The 19,109-nt window shown below is 44.5% G+C and overlaps 1 protein-coding gene and 1 pseudogene across 7 annotated transcripts; one reads left to right on the top strand and one right to left on the bottom strand.

Moving 5' to 3' along the window:
• The first annotated feature begins 3,090 nt into the window (after window positions 1-3,090).
• LOC136543811 (cytochrome P450 89A2-like) lies at window positions 3,091-4,951 on the top strand (annotated as a pseudogene).
• Window positions 4,358-17,280, bottom strand: LOC136543548 (phosphomethylpyrimidine synthase, chloroplastic-like). Of its 7 annotated transcripts, none has more exons than XR_010780796.1 (8): window positions 17,116-17,280; window positions 16,158-16,462; window positions 15,936-16,063; window positions 14,650-15,476; window positions 13,244-13,919; window positions 12,523-12,619; window positions 12,101-12,360; window positions 4,358-5,276 (listed from the first exon to the last, which is right to left on the bottom strand). XR_010780796.1 is itself a non-coding variant. In XM_066536120.1 (6 exons), the coding sequence occupies exons 2-5, from the start codon at window positions 16,457-16,459 to the stop codon at window positions 13,245-13,247; spliced, it is 1,932 nt and encodes a 643-aa protein (XP_066392217.1). In that variant the 5' UTR covers window positions 16,460-16,462; window positions 17,116-17,280; the 3' UTR covers window positions 12,371-12,619; window position 13,244. The 7 variants fall into 7 exon arrangements, 1 of the variants encoding a protein (XP_066392217.1); XR_010780798.1 differs by lacking the exon at window positions 4,358-5,276 and adding an exon at window positions 5,291-8,744; XR_010780800.1 differs by lacking the exon at window positions 4,358-5,276 and adding an exon at window positions 8,788-11,199.
• Window positions 17,281-19,109: the final 1,829 nt, after the last annotated feature.

The following is a 19,109-nucleotide window of genomic DNA, read 5'->3' on the forward strand; positions in this document are numbered from 1 at the left end:
TGCCATGCACATGTTGTATTAAAAAATATCCACCAAAAATGTATTTTTAAAGTTTGTGGACCTACGTGACATATCCCTTACAAGTTCAAAGACCTCATGTGCATTTCACTCTTGTTTTTTCAATAAAAGAGAGCTTTATTAATTGCTCAGAATCATAATTACACTGCTACATAAAACTTCCTGGAGACGGGCAAAATCGATTAAAGGAGGCGGTCATTGCAACCGCCTCTAATTAAAGGTGTCTTAGGCCCTGTTTGGTACAACTTATCTGAAAAACACTTTCCAGATAAGCTGCACAAATAGAGTAAAAGCAACGGTCAAAATAAGATAGTATGATTCAGCTTTTGTTTTTAGTACAAATGGAAGTTGTGTGAATAAGCGTGGTCAGAATAAACTGCTGAAAAGCGTGACGTTTGGCTATTGATTTCAACTTATTTTGACCATAAGCAGCTTATAAGCTGTACCAAATAGGCCCTTAAGGTGTCCGCCTCCGTTAATGTTCTCCAAAAAACCTAAAACCTAAAAAACTTGTGTCTTTGAAAAATCAAACCCATAACCTTACGCTCAACACTACCACACCTCTACCATTGAACCACACACTCATTCATGTCTATATATATAATATGTTATTATTTTATATCAATATTTCGTAATCTTATATTGGATATTTTGGCTACTAAATGAATTCAAATGAAAAACTTTAAACTACTAAGTTTTAAATCTTGTCGAGTACTATAATTTTGATGTAGGATGTATCTCCATCAGAAATAGTTTGAAAATTTCAAAAAATTGACTCTCAAAACATGTGAATTCTAAACACATATTTGAGACTCTAGATGACTTTAATTCAGAAGCTTGTCAGTATCAAATATGTAGATCAGGTCGGCCACTAGAACTTTGGTAGTAACTATGTGAACATTTGAGATCGTTTAGGAATTCCAAATTTTAAATTTCAAAATCTATAACCTTCTAACATATATTTGAGACTAAACATCTTCAAATTAAAAACTTTTCAACTACAAAATTATATATTCTATTGAGAACTATAACTTTTATATAAACCATGTCAACATCCGAGATCGTTTGTTTATTTTAAATTTCAAATTTCAAAATATGTGCACTTATAGCAATATTTGGGACATCCTAAAACGCCCGCCTCCGTAAATCGATTTATGGATTTACGGAGGCGGACACTTAGAACGACCGCCTCCAAAATTGTCAATTAACGAAGGCGAGTGTGTTAAGTTGCCCGCCTCTGTTAATTGAACATTAACTGAGGCAGGCGCCTTACGTCGCCCACCTGATTAACCGAGGCGGTCATTTGGCCAGCGGCCCGGCCACTTATTAGCGGAGGTGGGCCACTTGCAAAATCATTGGTGTAGTGTTACAATCTTTTACTAATAACTTGCTCGATACACTGAGGCGTTGAAATGTCACGCCGTTGAATGTCTAGTATGTTTTGTCGGTTGTGCAAGCTCATGTGCAACAACAAATTGCTCTCTTTTCATGTGGACGGCTTCCCAAACCGGTAGCCTACCCCCAAACTCTATTGCTTCTCTGACGATAAAACTCACGCCGGTTTTCTTATTAGGCTCTCTCAAGGATTGCATCGACAAAAAGGAAACCCAATGGAACGATGAAGATACTGATTACTATTGAAGGGACAAATAATCAAGGAAATAAGAAAGAAAAAAATTATTAACATTTCACCTCTTTTATCTACCATGAGAATATGTTTTACCAAACATTCTTCTAGAGGAGTTGCTTATAGCTAAAGAAAGCCGTTCCACCAGAGGATCCAGAGCCCGAGCATTTTTAGCTAAAACCAGAGCTCTACAAACGCACCCTATATTTAATTTTTTTTAAAACTTTATTGTATTCTTAAAAGACCTCGATGGTGCTTCCCAACCCAAAACCAAAGGTTATCTATAAATATAGTTTGCAGGCATATCTATCTATCTGTATATATTTTTTTCATGTACTTTCCTTGTTTTCTTTTGTTAGCTCTTTTCTTTATATAAATAAAATTTGTTAGCTCCTTTGATTTTATTATGCGTAAAAGCTACAATAATGCACTTAAATATAATTGCCGACAACCCCAGTAGCCCTTCCCATGCGGTGGTCATCATCTCCTCCCACTCCACTATGGGCGTGTTCGGCTCGCTTATCTCAGCTTGTTTTAGCTTATTCTCTCACAGAACACTAAAACTAGCCGAAACAAACTAATACACAGTGAAAAAATGTATCAGCCGAACGGGCTGTATAACTCTGACTCAGCAATCAATATATATGCAACGCCATCCTTAGCAAAATATGCCGAATATAGCATCTTCTTACACTACTACAGAATACTTATCCGTGTCAGGCATTTTGGCTTTCCCGCGGCGGGCAAACCGGTCCGCCGCCGCCGAAAGGCCACGGTAAATCGTGGCTTCCCGCGGCGGACAGCTTTGCCCGCCGCGGTTAATCGTTCAGGAAAAACAAAAAAGAAAAGAAAAAAGCCCACACGGGCTTGGATCCGGGCCGCACTGAACCTAGATCCCGCCGCCGCCGTCGATCCACTGTCGTCGATTGGATCCGCCGCAGCTCCAACCCGCCGCACCGCCGGAGGGAGAGGAAGGGCCAGGGTGGGCGCCACGCCCACCGGATCTACGCCGCCGTCGATTGGGTGGGAGGGAGACGACGCCCTCCGTGGATCCGTGCCGTCGCGGCGGGTTGGGGCCGCCCCTCCGTGGATCCGTGCCGTCGCGGCGGGTTGGCGCCGCCCCACCGTGGATCCGCGCCGGACGGGCCACGCCGCTGCTTGCCACCGTGCGCGGAGGAGCACCCATCGCCGCTGCTCGCCACCGTCGTCGGGGATCTGCAAGGGTGCGAGTGTGAGAGGGACAAGATCCACCATTGATCTGAGAGAGAAGAAAGAGGGCTCCACACCTTGTGCCGGATCCGCCGCCGCCGCCAGGGCCTCCATGCCGGCGTCGGGGCCTCCACACCGGCCGGAGGAGGGAGAGGAAGGGGCGCCGTCGGGGCCTCCACCGCCGGCCGAAGGAGGGAGAGGAAGGGGCGCCGTCGGGGCAGCCTGACCTGGAGCGCATGGGGAGGAAGAGAGGCCGACTGCGCCTAAGTATACCTATATATACGTGTAGACGAATATCGGGCTAGCTTGGGCCTAGACCTTTTCCGTGGCGGGCTTTTAACGTTGTCCGCCACTGTAAATTGATTTACCGTGGCGGACAGTGGCGGACACCTTACGATGTCCGCCACGGTATTTACCGTGGCGGGCATCTTAATATGTCCGCCACGGTAAATCGATTTACCGTGGCGGACACCTTACGATGTCCGCCACGGTAAATTGATTTACCGTGGCGGGCAAAAGTGCCCGCTGCGGTAAATAAAAAATGCCCGCCGCGGTAAATCGTGGGATTTACCGCAGCAGGCAAAAATACGTGCCCGCCATAGAGTGCAAAAGTGCAACGCTGCGTATATTCGTTTGTGTAGTAGTGTTAAAAATGCACAAATCAGGGAGGGCCATGGCCTATTATTGCCACAATGAAGCTCCGCTCCTTATTACCCCCACTATATAGTCCCTTGAATTTTTCTGACAAAATCACAAAGTGTAGTTGAAAATTGAAAAGAACATGAATTCAAATAGAATGTAAGAATTTCTAGTAGAGAGTTTCAGGTTTCTCCTTACTAAACACCAAACACCAAACACCTTACCTGCCTTGATGATGACCACTTGCATTGACCCCTTCTTTATCTTGGTGAACACTAAACAACTTCATGACCATCAATTAGGTTCGCCCCTTTCTCACACCTGCGCTACCTTCCCGCACGTCCGGCACGTCTACGATGTCATGCAGGAGTACGATATATAATGGCAATGGCGATAGTATTTTAATTTTCACTGCCCTCCAAAATTTTCATCACGCCACATTAGTACCTCGTATATCATTTACTACTTGGAGACAGCATATAAAAGTCTCCTAATCTTGTGGCGTGCACAGAATCAGAGAGATAAACAGTTCTGATAATGTTGAAACTCCAAAGTGGCAGCAATCAATATATATGCGAACGGTTCAAAGGGGAGAGGGGTTCGTTCGGATGGCCTTCCAAACAAACTCGTGGCTCGCCAAGCTCCTGCACTGGAGGCAGTGGCGGCGCTTCGTCGCCTACCGCGGCCAGCAGGCCACGTTCTTCCTCCCTCTCGTGTCGGAAAGGGAGCGGCGCCGACGGCGGCATCAGGCCGTACGTTGACACTGTCATCGACCTCCGTGTCCCCGACGCCGACGCCCGGGGCGCGCTCACGGACGACGAGATGGTGAGCCTTCTGTCGGAGTTCCTCGGCGCCAGCAAGGAGTCGGTCGTGTCCTGCATCGAGTGGGCTCTCGCTCACCTCGCCGCCCAGCCGGAGGTCCAGACGAAGCTGCGCCGCGAGATAGCAGGAGATCATCAAGGCGGCGAGGGCGCAGTGCCGGAGGAGCGCCTCCGCACGTTGCCGTACCTGCACGCCGTCGTGCTCGAGGTCCTTATGCGTGAAGTCCACGCGGAACCGGAGGGTGCGGCGGCCGGCGGACCAACGGTGCCTGCAGTGGGCGGCGGCGGGAGGACGCGGGTACATTTTCTTATACGAGACATGGCGAGGAACAGGAAAGACTGGACGGACCCCGACGAGTTCTGGCCGGAGCGGTTCCTCGCCGACGGTGAGGCGGAGGGCGTCGGCGCGGTGCCCGGGCCGAAGGAGATCAGGCTGATGCCCTTCGGCGCCGGTCGGAGGTACTGCCCCGGTGCTGGGATGGGCATGGTGCACATCAAGTGCTTCCTCGCTGGGCTCGTGCGCGAGTTCGAGTGAGCGCCGCCGGCGGATGGCGGCGAGACTGACTTCACAGAACTGGACGGGTTCTTTAAGGTGATGAAGACGCCACTCAGAGCGCAAGTCAAGCGGAGCACCTAGACGTGATCCCCTCGTGTATGTGTAAGGAAATAAAACGAACCATTGTCCGTTCTATATACTTGAACTACGGCAAACGGCATGGTAACAAAGAAATTGAATCAACAAAAATGGCAGCGAATTTTTCTCTCTCTCTTGAGAAGCCTGACAAGCCATGTCCATGCCACTTTTATTCAAAATTTGATGAAATCACACTCACCCCAAGATTGAGCCGACAGTCACGAGCCTTGTTGGAACAACCGCGTAAGTCGAGTATTTGAATCGAAATGTATAGGTTCCACCACAGAAATCGGGTGTGTTTAGTTACCCCAAAATCCAAACTTTGGCACTATGCAAAAAAAAAAAAAAGATTTCTCGTCATATCAAATTTGCGGTACATGCATATAGTACTAAATGTTGACGAAATCAAAAACTAATTGCACAGTTTGATTGTACTTTGCGAGACGAACGTTTTAAGCCTAATTAGTCAACGATTGGACAATTATAACCAAATACAAGCGAAATGCTACAGCGCGCTACAGTAATTCCTACGGATAAATTTCGGGCTTTGGGCAACTAAACAAGGTAATGAGTTGTGCTATGTACAGAGGCGGTCCTTGCAGGAAAGGCTAATAATTCCTACGGATAAATCAAGAACACACACAAAAAAGAATAATGTAATTTAAAATTTCGCACTAGTTGGGTCCACAAACCTAATTGATGATGAAACCATTCTATGAAAGTTTAATCTAAGCAAAACATGATCAAACTGAGAGACAAAAGCTAAGCAGTGGCCAATGGGGCCAATCTAGAGAAACCTGGAGTGTGCTCCCTTGGAGTAGTATCTATAAGAGTCCACCTAAAGTTAGATCTCATATATACATAGGGTCTATCCTCCCTAAATTGTTTTCTCTCATAGCGGTTCTTCTAAATCTCAATGTCCTATTTTACAAGATAGGGTAGACAGGAGTGAATCAAATTTGAGGTAGGAGGACGATGATTTAGGATGCCACAAATTTAGAATGTTGGATAGGAGCACGTTGGGGGAGATTTTGTGTGTGTGTGTGCGCGCGTAAACCTTATTAAGATGTTGAATAGACTCACTATTTGAGATGCTCTTATAGGGGAGGAACTTGGGCCTGGGTCCTAACAAAATTGCAAGGCCCAAGGCCTAATAAAATCTGGTGTAAGACTTGCCATAAATAGCAAGGACGTATGATGATTTTTGAAGCCTCACCTATGTGATATCGGTAATTCTGGGAAGCGGGCGTCCGTCCGCCCGGACACTTTGTTGCTGGGCCGCGACGCTAGTCCAATGACCGCCTCTTATCTGCTCGGTCACTCGCCCCGCAACCGTTCTTAAAAAAAACTCACCTCACCGTAGCGTCGCGATAGCGCTCCGCGACCATGCTCCGCCGCGCCACCTTAGCGACCGTGCGCTCCACCGTGCCTCCCTCTCCATAGCGCCTCCGCTCCGCCGGCCGGCATCTCCATCGCGCCCAAGCGCGGCAGCCGATCTTCCTCCCTCTCTGCACCTCCCGCCCACCGCAGCCTTCTCCAACGCGTGGACCCGTCGCGGCCTTCTCCACAGTGAACTCCACACGCCGACGAGCCCCCATTCACAAACAGCACGGAGATGTTGTGCTGAAAGAGCATGTTGCAAGGCTATGTTTCAAGTGTTTCAGATGTTTCATACGTATGTTGCAAGCGTTTTATATGGAAGTTGCAGAAATAGATCAGGATGTTGCATATGTTGCAATGGTTGTACACGTATGTTGCAAGCTTCTGTTCCCATGTTTCATCTGCTTTCAAATGTATGTTGAAAGTGTGTTTATTTGGATGTTGTATATGTTTTACACATGTTGCAAGTGTTTTATCTGGATATTGCGTATGCCTTCTACAATGGTTTCAAGTGTCTTTTCAGATATTTTTGTAAGTGTTTCAAATGCATGTTTCAAGTGTTTCATCTGTCTTCAACGTATGTTGCAAGTGTTGTATATGTATGTTTCAAAAGTAGATCGGGTATTGCATCTCCCTCCACGCATCTCCCTCCACGCCTTCTGCTGCCTCGCCTCGATGTATCCTCCTCCTGGCGCCGGCTGGGCATCCGAACCAGAGGTGCGGGCAGGTGCTGCCTCCTCCTCCTCTTCTCGATGCTGGTGAAGTTCGGGGTGACATGGGCTCCTACGTGAGCGCACAAAACGGAGTGCAGGCGCGGGAGTCTGCCCGGACGCTAGCACGCAGTTGTGATATTGAGGCTCTAGACAAGATCCATTTGAAATTAGGTACCCATGCTTTAATAGGACTCTGAAAACTTATGACATCTCAACTGTGAGGCTGCCTACAAACTAAATGTTGGGCTTTTGTGGCCCTATACTCTAAAACGGGTCTTGTACCATCCGTGGTTCATATGTTGTAGAAGGCATAGCAGGTGTCTTTCAGAGTGTACAACACCTATGACCAACACTAGGTTGCACCTTCTTTTTCACCTTCATAAGACTATCCTAAAAATGTGCCCCATTTCCCCAATAAACATGGGATAATGTCTTAGAACCAAAATACATATTATGAATTATTTGCTGCCAAGTCCCATCTGTTGTAAGTAACTTGAAAAGCTATTTACTAAGACGTGCAGTGTTTTTAATATCCATGTCATGAATTCCTAAACCCTCTTCTAACAAAGCATGCTTTGTTTAGCAAAGTAATACTTCCGCTTTTGGTTCACTTTGCTATAAAAATCTAGAGGGAATGTAGTATAATTATTTCTCTACTTTGGTGAGGCTGGATCGGGCTTTTTGTTGTGGTGATTGGGAAACTATTTTTCCTGATGCTGTACTCCAAAGCACAGCAGCCAGGGTTTCAGACCACTGCCCACTTATCCTTGGTTTGAAGATGTGTACATCTGGCAAGCGAAGATTCCATTTTGAAAGCTTCTGGACCAAATTGCCTGGCTTTCTTGATGCTGTTAAACAGAATTGAGAGGCTGCAGTGCAGTCTACTTGTGCTGTGGAGTGCATCTTCCTTAAATTGCAGCGGCTCAGTAAGGGGCTACAAAAATGGGGACAACGGAAAGTAGGGAATATTAAAGCCCAATTAGAATTGGCCAAGGAAATACTTCACCGTTTGGAAATTGAAAGAGATTCAAGGGCACTCTCTGATCATGAGGAATGGCTCAGAAAGAAACTCAAACTTCGTTGTCTCGGTCTGGCTTCCCTTGAGCGAACCATTGCACGGCTACGTTCTAGATTTCTTTATCTCCGGGAAAGTGACGCCAATACTGCTTTCTTCTACCAACAAGCTAGATACAGGAAGAAGAAGAACTTCATCTCAAAATTGCAAGTTGGTAATCAGGTGGTTGTCACACAAGATGAGAAACAGAAAGCAGTGGACGATTTCTATGAGAGCATTCTTGGAACAGCTGAAGAAAGAGATTTCACTCTTGATCTAGATATTTTGAACATTCAACATCATAATTTATCTGAGCTGGATGCTGCTTTCTCTAAGTAGGAAGTGTGGGCTACCATAAAGGATATGCCCTTGGATAAGGCCCCAGGGCCAGATGGATTCACAGGAAGGTTTTATAAATCCTGCTGGAGCATTATTAAAGGTGATGTGATGAGGGCGTTGGAGGCCATCCAGCAAGGCCATGTCTTCAAATTTCGGCTCTTGAACACAACCTTTATAACCCTGCTACCAAAGAAAGTGGATGCAGTGGAAGTGAAGGATTTTCGACCTATAAGCCTGATTCATAGCTTTGCCAAGTTGGTGACGAAGATCTTGGCTCATCGGCTAGCCCCTATGCTGCCTTCCTTGATCTCTGCAAATCAGAGCGCTTTTGTGAGAGGAAGGAAAATCCATGACAATTTCATGTTGGTCCAACAGATGGTTAAAACCCTGCATAAGAAGAAAGAGGCGCATATCCTCCTTAAACTGGACATCTCCAAGGCTTTTGATTCTGTGTCTTGGTCGTTTCTCTTGGAGGTCATGTGCAAGGTGGGGTTTGGTCAGTGATGGCGGGACCTCATTTGTCTGATCCTGTCCACTTCTTCAGACACATGTCTTGGTTAATGGAGAGCCTGGGGACTCTATTTTCCATCACCGTGGGCTCAGACAGGGTGACCCGCTGTCACCAATGTTGTTTATCCTAGTTATGAATGTCCTAAATTCTTTGGTCAATCACACTACTTCGATGGGTTTGTTGCAGCCTCTGGCCATTCAACAAGCAAGGCATCGGGTCTCCTTTTATGCGGACGACGCGGTAATTTTCCTGAGACCATATATTTTGGATCTGATCACCATCAAGCACCGCCTAGATCTGTTTGGACATGCTTCTGGGCTTAGAACTAATCTAGCTAAGAGCTCAGTTTCCCCTATTCACTGTACTGATGAGGAATTGGCTCTCACGGCAGACATCCTCTCATGTTCTATAAAGTTTTTTCCCTGCATATATCTTGGTCTCCCGCTCTCAATTGGAAAACCAACTAAAGAGATGTTGTTACCTTTAGTGGATAAAGTGGCAGATTATCTCCCTGGATGGAAGGCTTCTCTTATGAACATAGCTGGGCGGCTAGTCATGGTGAAGGTTGTGCTGACTGCTGTCCCAATATACCTTTTAACTGCCCTGGACCTTCCAAAATGTGTGATTAAGGCTATTGACAAAAAAACGGCGAGCCTTCCTTTGGAAGGGTCACCAGCAGGCCAATGGTGGCAATTGCCTAGTAGCTTGGGAAAAGGTGCAAAGACCACTTGAGTATGGAGGTCTTGGGATTCATAATCTTGAACTTCTGGGATGTGCACTGAAGATTCAGTGGCTGTGGGCGCAAAAGACAGATGCTGAAAGGCCTTGGGCCGGCCTTCCTATCTCTGTTCCTCATAAAGCCGAGGCTCTCTTCAATGTTGCAGTCGATGCCATAGTAGGAAATGGAGAGGAGATATTGTTCTAGAAAGATAGATGGCTGGGGGGCATACCATGGCTGAAATAGCTCCTAACCTGTTCAAGGCGGTCCCAAATCGAACAACCAAGAGAAGGACGGTGGCGCAAGCCTTGCATCATAATAGTTGGGTTCAGGATATTAAGTTGTGGTCATGCTTGCGTACCTTCGTATTTGGTACATTGTGGATGGATTTATTTTGCATCCGGAGATTCCAGATCAATATAGATGGAAATTAACTCAGGATGGTTCCTACACTAGTAAATCAGCTTATGCAGCCTTCTTTGAGGGAACCATCAAGTTTGGGTCTTGGAGAAGGATCTGGAAAACTTGGGCTCCTCCGCGCTGCAAGTTCTTCATCTGGTTGGTATTTCACAACCGGGTCTGGACAACCGATAGACTTGCAAGTAGGAATCTGCCCCATCCTGCGGCTTGCCCATTATGTGATCAAGAGGATGAAACAATAAACCATTTGCTAGTGGGCTGTGTTTTTGCCCGACAAATTTGGGCCCTGGTTTTGCATCAGTTGGGAATGCTACAATTGGCACCACAGCCTACTGTGATTCGTTTCGCAGGGTGGTGGAAGAGAACAACTGCGATTGTCCCTAAGGATTTGCATAAAGGCCTCAACTCCTTGATAATTTTGGTGGCTTGGGAGATTCGGAAGCATCGCAATTCTTGTGTCTTTGATAAAAAGAGGCCAAGTGTTCAGGAAGTCCTTAGGGCTATTAGCTCGGAGGGTGGGCTCTGGTGCTCGGCTGGGGCCTCCAAACTCTAGGAGCTGGTTTTCAAGTTGATGCCTTCTGGAGCTTAATGCTCGGAGAAGTTTGGTCGTCCTTTTTTCCTTTTTGTGTGGCGAGTCTGTAACCTGGTTCTGGGGAGTGGGGTGTGTGTTGGGTCACTTAGACCTTTGTAATTTTTTCTCTACCTTAATGAAATGACGCGCAGTTCTCCTGCGCTGTTCGAGAAAAAAAAATTCTCTTGTTCTGTTCTACCAGCGTTAGGGAGTATTATCTTTATAGACTTCCGGAGTACAGTGGAGCAAAAGATATAAAGCACACTAGCTACTTAGTTGCTTGCTATAACTGATCCACCTCTCTTTTATGATGCATGTAGGGGTCATTAAACTTTTCTCTACGTAAAAACCACTATCTTAACTATGGGTTAGGCTATGTGATATTTATTGCGCTCTCTCCTCTACAAACTACCCATGGAAGTTTATAATAATTAACATGTCAAATTTGATTGGGAAGCACTTATAAGGGATATTGTGATAACTGACAAGCAGCAACGTCAAGAAATTAGGTGCCCAGCTCAACTCCACAGGATTTGGCAATCCGCCTTATGGAAACAATCAGAGTTGATCTTAGATTTGCAAATGGGAATAGCTCACTGGAATCACAGAGCGCAAAAGCCACAGCAGAATTATTTACTTCACCGACACATTTAACATCTCACATCGGCCATGGCAGTCGGATATGAACATAGGTATAATGCAGAATACAGCCAAGTGTGAAGCAGGCAGTGAAACATGACAATAGTGCAATTTTTTTTTTGAATGTAAATGACAATAGTGCAATTAGCTGAAAGTAAAACTAAATATATTATTTTTCACCAATGCAGCAACTTCGAAGTTACAATCTATTTTTGTTTTGAATTAGCAGGTGCTTTGAGATTCTGCTTCTGCTTTCAGACAACATGCATATGTAAATTATCATGCATAATACTGGACTTGAAAAATGTTCAGATGAGAATTTTACAATATTATTTAAAAAGGCTTTGTGAAATATTTAAGCACACCTATTTGAAAAACCCACGAGAACGGGAAAATGTAGTTGACAAAAACCACTTTCTTAGTTATTTATCAATAGACGAGATTCCCATTTAACTATATGATGGCAGGTACTTTCCACCCTCAATTGACAAACATCATCATATCCATCTAAAAAAATTGTAGCAGTTTTAGCCATCTCCTTTTGTACTACTGTAAATATACTCCCTTTCCAAAAGCAGTCTTGATATTGTACCGTACCCAAAGGTCCTATCTCAATATAGGTCTAGAAAGTAGAACTCGCAAGCTTCATCAAAGAATAGATGGAGTGCACAATCAAAGACCAGATAGATGTAGAACTAGATTATATAGGACTAGCAAATGCTTTGACAAATTTCATGGATGTGTAGATTTAACTAAATGATTTGCACATTATAAATTAAATGTTAGGTGTCATGATGAAGCTGATACCTGTTAAGATTCTCCCCCTTGGAGAAATGCTAACAAGATGCTGTGTAGAGAACAGGTAGGCCTGGTTGATGAGCTCCACGCAATCATGGACAATACCTCAATTTCCACCGAAAGGTTGATAGGTTCCTGGAAAACATGAAAATAGAATTGCACACTCCCTTCGCAGGCATTATCCTGTTCAGGTTCAAAGGGACTTTCTCAGCCCATCTCACAACAGTCCAGGCTAAGAGGCTCTCAGACTGTTGAGAACACAGGCACCCCTGGTGCAATTTTCATCACTACCAATCCCAGTGTGATACAAAGACGACCTAAAGCATAAATATAATGCTAGGGAGCACAATACAGAGTTTTTTTATTACAGTACATAATGGCATTTACAAACTGAAGGTAAGCAACACCAGCTTTATTCACATACTGCTTACCATCTCATTAGATAAGATGGTAGAACTGTTGATGATGAATGCCCTAGCCACTAGCCAGCACATCTGCCTCACTTGGAATGGATGGCTCTGAGGAAACCTACATGAATTTTGCAATTCTGAGTAAAAGAGCTTCTATATTCAAAACTACAAAGAATGCAAATCCTAATAAATTAATAGTTTGATGAAGTTCCATAAAGATACAAATAAGAGTTTCAGCAGAGAATAGAAAATGATATCACTAAAAATTGCATAATACAAATACTTTTTTAGGGTGGAAGCACTGCGTCCTGCATGAGATCTATATCCAATAATTAACAATGCAAAAATAGAAGAACAAAAATATACATGGCTCAAAATTTACGATCATATACTTAATTTTTGTTTTTGAAACATTTCACATATAAGATATGAGCCACATGGTTATTGATCCAAGAGAACTTCTAATTTCCAAAGCACTCATCACTTCTGCAAATTCAGAAAAAAAATGCTGTGTCCATGCTAACTGACTAGCATGTATTATTACTGTGTACTGATGTATCAAGTCTGCTAAAGTTCATTTATATACTCTCTTACATATGTGAAGTTTGTTGAAATATTTTAAATATTATCACATGACTATATCATAGATTACTTCAAGCTTCTTAAAAGATCATACATCTTCAGAACAGAACTTTCATGGATGAGCACTTGCAAGGCAAACTCTACATGATAACAGACTGACCTTATTTCTGAGCTGCATAGTTTTCTGGTACATAGATCTCCCCTCCTGCTTCACCATGTTGTTCCCCACTAATTGTTTTCCTTGCAGCCAAAAATTCAGCACTCATAGCATTCATTCCTTGTATCACAGCTTCCTCTACTGTTCCATAACCATTTTCATCAGCATACTTCCTGATATCCTCCGTGATTTTCATTGAACAAAACTTGGGCCCACACATTGAGCAGAAATGTGCCACTTTGGCACCCTCAGAGGGCAATGTTTCATCATGGAAAGCCATAGCAGTTACCGGATCCAGAGATAAAGCAAATTGGTCAAGCCATCTAAACTCAAACCTTGCCTTGCTAAGTGCATCATCCCAAGCTTGTGCATAGGGATGACCCTTTGCCAAATCAGCAGCATGAGCAGAAATTTTGTAGGATATTACACCAGTCTTGACATCATCACGATTAGGCAACCCAAGGTGCTCCTTTGGTGTTACATAGCAAAGAAGCGCAGTGCCAAGAGCTCCAATGTTGGCAGCACCAATGGCTGAGGTGATGTGATCATAACCAGGTGCAATATCAGTTGTCAAAGGACCCAATGTATAGAAAGGCGCTTCATTACACCACTCCAGCTGTTTCTCCATGTTTTCAGGAATTTTATGCATTGGAATGTGACCTGGGCCTTCGTTCATCACCTAAAAGTAGATACATGTCAGGGAGAGTGGTCTAAAGTGAGTTACATACCGAATAAAAAAGAAGGAAACTTAAAAATGGATATCATTTAGAGACCATCATCTATAAATCAAGGGTTCCAAACGTACAGTATTTTGTTGGTATGTTGATCAAGACAAACTCTTGAAGGGCGTACCCAGTGCAGAGAGCTCCCGCTCTGTGCGGGGTCTGGGGAAGGGTGTCAGTGGCAAGCCTTACCCTCGCCTGTGCAATGCGAGGAGACCGCGACTCGAACCCGGGACCTTCCGGTCACAGACGGTAAGACTCTACCGCTTGCACCAGGCCTGCCCTTCAAGACAAACTCTTGAAGGGTGTAAGTAAAAATAGGAAATTCCTAGATAAGCTTCATATCAAAGGTAAACTGCTGTACTTTCAATACATATAATTTAAACATACTGCTACCAAACTAAGAGTAGATCACTGGTTAGATGCTACACAGCTAGACCTCATCTTTCATGCTTGATATGCAATATGTATATCCAGCAATCATATTTGGTTATAGTGCAACAGAATAGCTTTGTCAATCGTACATGATTTAGTCAAACTCGCATTTTCGTTGCAATATCTAATATTTTTATGACCAGGTCTGCATATGCACTATCTTAAATTAATCATTTACCTTATGCATTTTGAAGTGAAAACCATGTTTGTATTTAAGTATATATATAATAAAAATAGGAATTTTATTCTCACCTGCACATCTTTTGCCCATGCTCGACGTGTTAGTTCACCTTGAGTCAGCAGTTCTGCAAACTGTGCACTATCATTCGCATCATAAATGGAACCAGGCCTCAAACCATCACCAATTGATAATGCCACATCATACTGATTGCATATGTCAAGAATGTCATCCCAATGTTCATATGCAAAGTTCTCCTTGTGATAAGTTAAGCACCATTTTGCATGAATTGAGCCACCACGTGAAACTATGCCTGTCATTCTCTTTGCTGTAAGAGGAATGTAACGAAGCAGGACACCAGCATGGATTGTGAAGTAATCAACACCCTGCTCAGCTTGTTCAATCAAGGTATCCCTAAAGATCTCCCAGCTCAGGTTTTCAGCAATGCCATTTACTTTCTCAAGTGCTTGGTAAATAGGAACAGTCCCAATAGGAACCGGAGAGTTGCGAATAATCCATTCCCGGGTCTCATGGATATGACGCCCTGTTGAAAGGTCCATGACAGTATCAGCTCCCCACATTGTGGCCCACTGGAGCTTGTGAACTTCCTCCTCAATGGAGCTCACAACAGCTGAATTCCCAATATTTGCATTCACCTTTACAAGGAAGTTTCTTCCAACTATCATGGGTTCCAATTCCAGGTGCCTCTTGTTGGAAGGAATTATGGCTCGTCCACGGGCAACTTCTGTCCGAACAAATTCAGGACTAAGGTTCTCACGGCTGGCACAGTATAGCATCTCCTCTGTTATGATTCCCTGTTTGGCATAATACATTTGTGTGTACCGAGGACTACCCAGCTTTTCCCTCCTATCAATCCATTCCTTCCTTATCTTTGGGAGTCCTGCCAAATATTTGAATGCTTATTATAAACTGCATAGTGTGTTTGTATGCTGTAGAGCAATAGAACTTCTTTTAAGAGAATACAGCTTGATAGAGCCCTTCTTTCTCAAAATATATTGGTATATAAAGCAGAACAGTGCATAGACAAAGGAATTGAAAAATAGTCAGCAACAGAGTGATGTCAACACTTCTATAGGTTATTCTGGTTTATCAGTGCTTATTTTGTTGTTTGATACTATCACATGTAGTTTTATAAGGAAATTCGTGTATCACAATTTGCAGGATATATATAATTCATATTATCGCCCTTTTTCTGAAAACTAGGTTAACTACTCCAATCTGAGCTTTTTAAAAATAATAAAATTAAAAATTGTATATCAATTTGAAGATATGTGAACACAACTAAAAAGAATGACAAAGCAATTGAAGACACAAAAATGAAGCAAGGACAGTGAGTTACCAATCCTTGGGCTTATATTTTGAGGACCACTGGTGTCATATGTATCAAAGTGCTTCTGATCTCCAGTCAAATGGACTCTCCGGAATGGAACCTTGAGGACATGACCAGATTCCTCGTGGATGATTTCACTGAATAGCATAACCCACAGACAAAGATAAGCTATATTAGACTGTTAGCATGTCCAAGAATAGCCATAAGGTGAAACGAGAAAGCACATCATGCCTTGATTCTTTGGTACTCCTTGGAAAGCATTCTTCAAAAGATGGGAGCGGCAGAAATTCTGGAGCTGTAGGGTCGACTGTGTGCCTGCTTTGCTTGGGTTTCGATGGCTCTGCTATTGACTGGTCAGTCACTGAAGCAGCCTTGGGGATGAAACAAGCGAAGCCAGCGTTCCTGTCTTGCACGTCTTGAAGGCGTGGAATGCCACCAAAACCAGGTAACAGTGCAGTTTTCGGGAACTTCAGGCCGCTGCAGCTACTCTTCAAAGCCATTGCTGGTGAAAATGAGGGTTGCAGTGCAGCCATTTCCTGATCAAGGTACAAAATAGTGAGGCAACACATTGAAATAGGCTGGAATAATATATACTTCTCGATTTCCAAAACTGAACGACCGAGGACACCGAAATTCCGTTGCCCATGGAAGATTTCTAGCAGAACAGCAAAGAGCGCCATTTTCCTTGTCCATCACACTCACAGGCAGGCCCAGAAGCCCACATAGGCCCATGAATACCCCAGTAGGTCACTAGGCCAGCAGCCCACGAACTCGTATTTGCAAATTGTTTTAATGGAAGACAACGAACCCTAGCCGCCAACAGCAGCTCTCCCCGGTGGTGACCAAAGGGTTGAGGCAGCGATGAGGGGCGACGAATCGCGCATCGAATGACACTAGATTAGGAAGGGAAGTGGGAACAAAGCAAATCGAGCAAAGAACCGAAGAAACAGACTACATCGAGGATGAGAAAGGGGATGAACACACTGAAAGTCGCCGGAGGACGGAACCAGTCGCGGGCATGTCAGCCGCGGAGGCTCGTCGACCGGGAGGCGGCGCGATGCGTGTGCGTCTGAGTCAGGGGTTGTGTAGCAGGCGAAACTGAAAACCGAAGCCGATCGAAGAGACGAGGACACCGGACTACATGACGCGAACGGGAGCGTCATCGGATGAAATGCGCAAGGTTTCTCACCTCGGAGGAACGGCGGGTCTGGACGCGAGGTGGCGATGATCGGCGACGGCGAGAGAGGAGCGCGAGTGTGGAGTGGAAGATTTTTCCTCTCCTTATATTGGACGCCCCCGTGCGGGAGAGGATAGGGGACGGGTGGCCACACGCCCACACCACGCCGGCAACGAAAAAGTGAGAAAGGACGACGACCTGAGATATTCTTTTTCCCGAACGTGACCTAAAGATATTTCCATCGCCACCGGAAGATATTGGCAGCACTGTACGTGACTCTTCGACCGTGGTCTTTGCTCGTGGAGACCCACTTTAGCTGTGGTTTTGTTGATAGACGTTACGCCCAACTAATCATCGGATGTTAACTGATTTAAGGCCATGTTTAAGTACACCTAGCTAACTTTAGCTGGATGATTGGTACGATATTAGCTGGCTCGTAAACTAATGACCTTGATTAATTTTAGCAGGTGAGGGTAGCCCAATGTTAGAAATCATAGGTAGTTTCTATGTCTATTTAATTTGTGTATATACTACACGTAGAAACCATATTCCTAACGAATAGTTTCCTAGAATTTGAATGAGTCATTTTTAAAGTTCACACTCTAAATTACCATTGAGAATCATTTCCATAAAAATCGTTTTCTATATCATTTCGCTCTCCAACAGTTTTTCTATATCATATGTGTGCTCTAAAGGGATATTTTTGTTTTCTATCTTTGGCTAGCAAGAAATTCAGAATAAAAAGATAGCTATATTTAGAAAACTAAATAAAGAAGCCGTTGGAGGTTTTTTTTTTATCAAAATCTCTATTTCCTTACCAGTTAGGAAGGATATAGAGTCTTTTCGAATCGCTCTAATAAACTTTTTTCAACGGTAAAAGCTTTTTATTCCCAGGAATGCTATACAACACACATGTATTTTAGCAAAAAAAAAACACATGGACTTTTTTCTGTCCCTCTCTCCCTGTCTCTTTTCATCCGGATTCGTCCGTGTATGAAGTTGCACTACTCTGACGTGGGATGGACGCTACCATCGCCATCGATGGCGTGCATCAGCATCGCGGACGGAAGCAGCGAGGCCTGTATTGATATGTTGGAGAACCGCTGGATGTGGAGTCGACGTGACGGATTTTTTTTTTTGTCGTTGCATAGAAAAGAATTGTTTCTTGTGATCTATGGATCTGTGATCTTGTGATTGTCTGGAGGTAGAAGAAAATTATAGGTAGAAGAAGGCTGGAGGTAGAAGGAGGATGGAGGTTGTTGGATCTTAATTCTATGGTGAAAAAAATTCATGTGTTGAAACTGCATAAAACATAAAGTTGTTAAGTAGACAGACTCAATTGAATTAAGTCGTGAAGTCGTGATTGGGAGTAAAGTAAACCATAGGAAATCAAGATCGGTCGGTGACGATGAGTTAATTTTCGCAGCATGCTCACGTAGGCTGCTAGGCATTGGGATTAGATACGCTCGTCTTTGTGCGCACACGTTCTTCGGGCAGCTCTTAGCACTCTAACAGAGTAAGCCGATCCTCTATTGCCTTTGCCGATAACAGTGGGCGACCACCTATGAATCGCACTGCTGTGCCGATCGATGCAGCGCAGCACAGGTTCGAATCTGCAATGTGGAGACTGCAAAGGTGGAGCTGATGATGAGTTGAGCCGTTGAGGCTTGAGGGTCTTGGACCGTTCGAAAGTCGAAAATCGCTGACGACGAGTCGGTGACGAGAGATGCAGAAGACTGAAAACAGGTTGACGGATTTCGTCAGAGAAAGGCTCGGTGCGCGGCTACCTAAAGTGGGGGAGGAACCGCCGGTTGTCCCGGTCAGCCGCGGCACGGCCCGGTCCCTCTCCAGCCGCGGCGCCGGCGCCGGCGCCAGCTCCTTCTTGTTGTAGGATTCTCACCAACACTACGCGACGCCTAGCGCTCAACCGCGGGGCCCAAAGTAGCATGTTCAACAGGACGGAAAAATACTGTTCCGGCTGATTGTTGTGAGAGAAAAATACTGTT

Source organism: Miscanthus floridulus, chromosome 1, assembly GCF_019320115.1.
Source record: "Miscanthus floridulus cultivar M001 chromosome 1, ASM1932011v1, whole genome shotgun sequence".
Classification (NCBI taxonomy): domain Eukaryota; kingdom Viridiplantae; phylum Streptophyta; class Magnoliopsida; order Poales; family Poaceae; genus Miscanthus; species Miscanthus floridulus.

Coding starts and splice junctions, on each gene's coding strand:
- LOC136543548 (XM_066536120.1), bottom strand. CDS start 16,459: ATGGCTGCACTGCAACCCTCATTTTCACCAGCAATGGCTTTGAAGAGT. Junction 16,064..16,157: donor AGGAGTACCAAAGAATCAAG/GCATGATGTGCT, acceptor TATGCTATTCAG/TGAAATCATCCACGAGGAAT. Junction 13,920..14,649: donor CATGGGCAAAAGATGTGCAG/GTGAGAATAAAA, acceptor ATCTACTTTTAG/GTGATGAACGAAGGCCCAGG.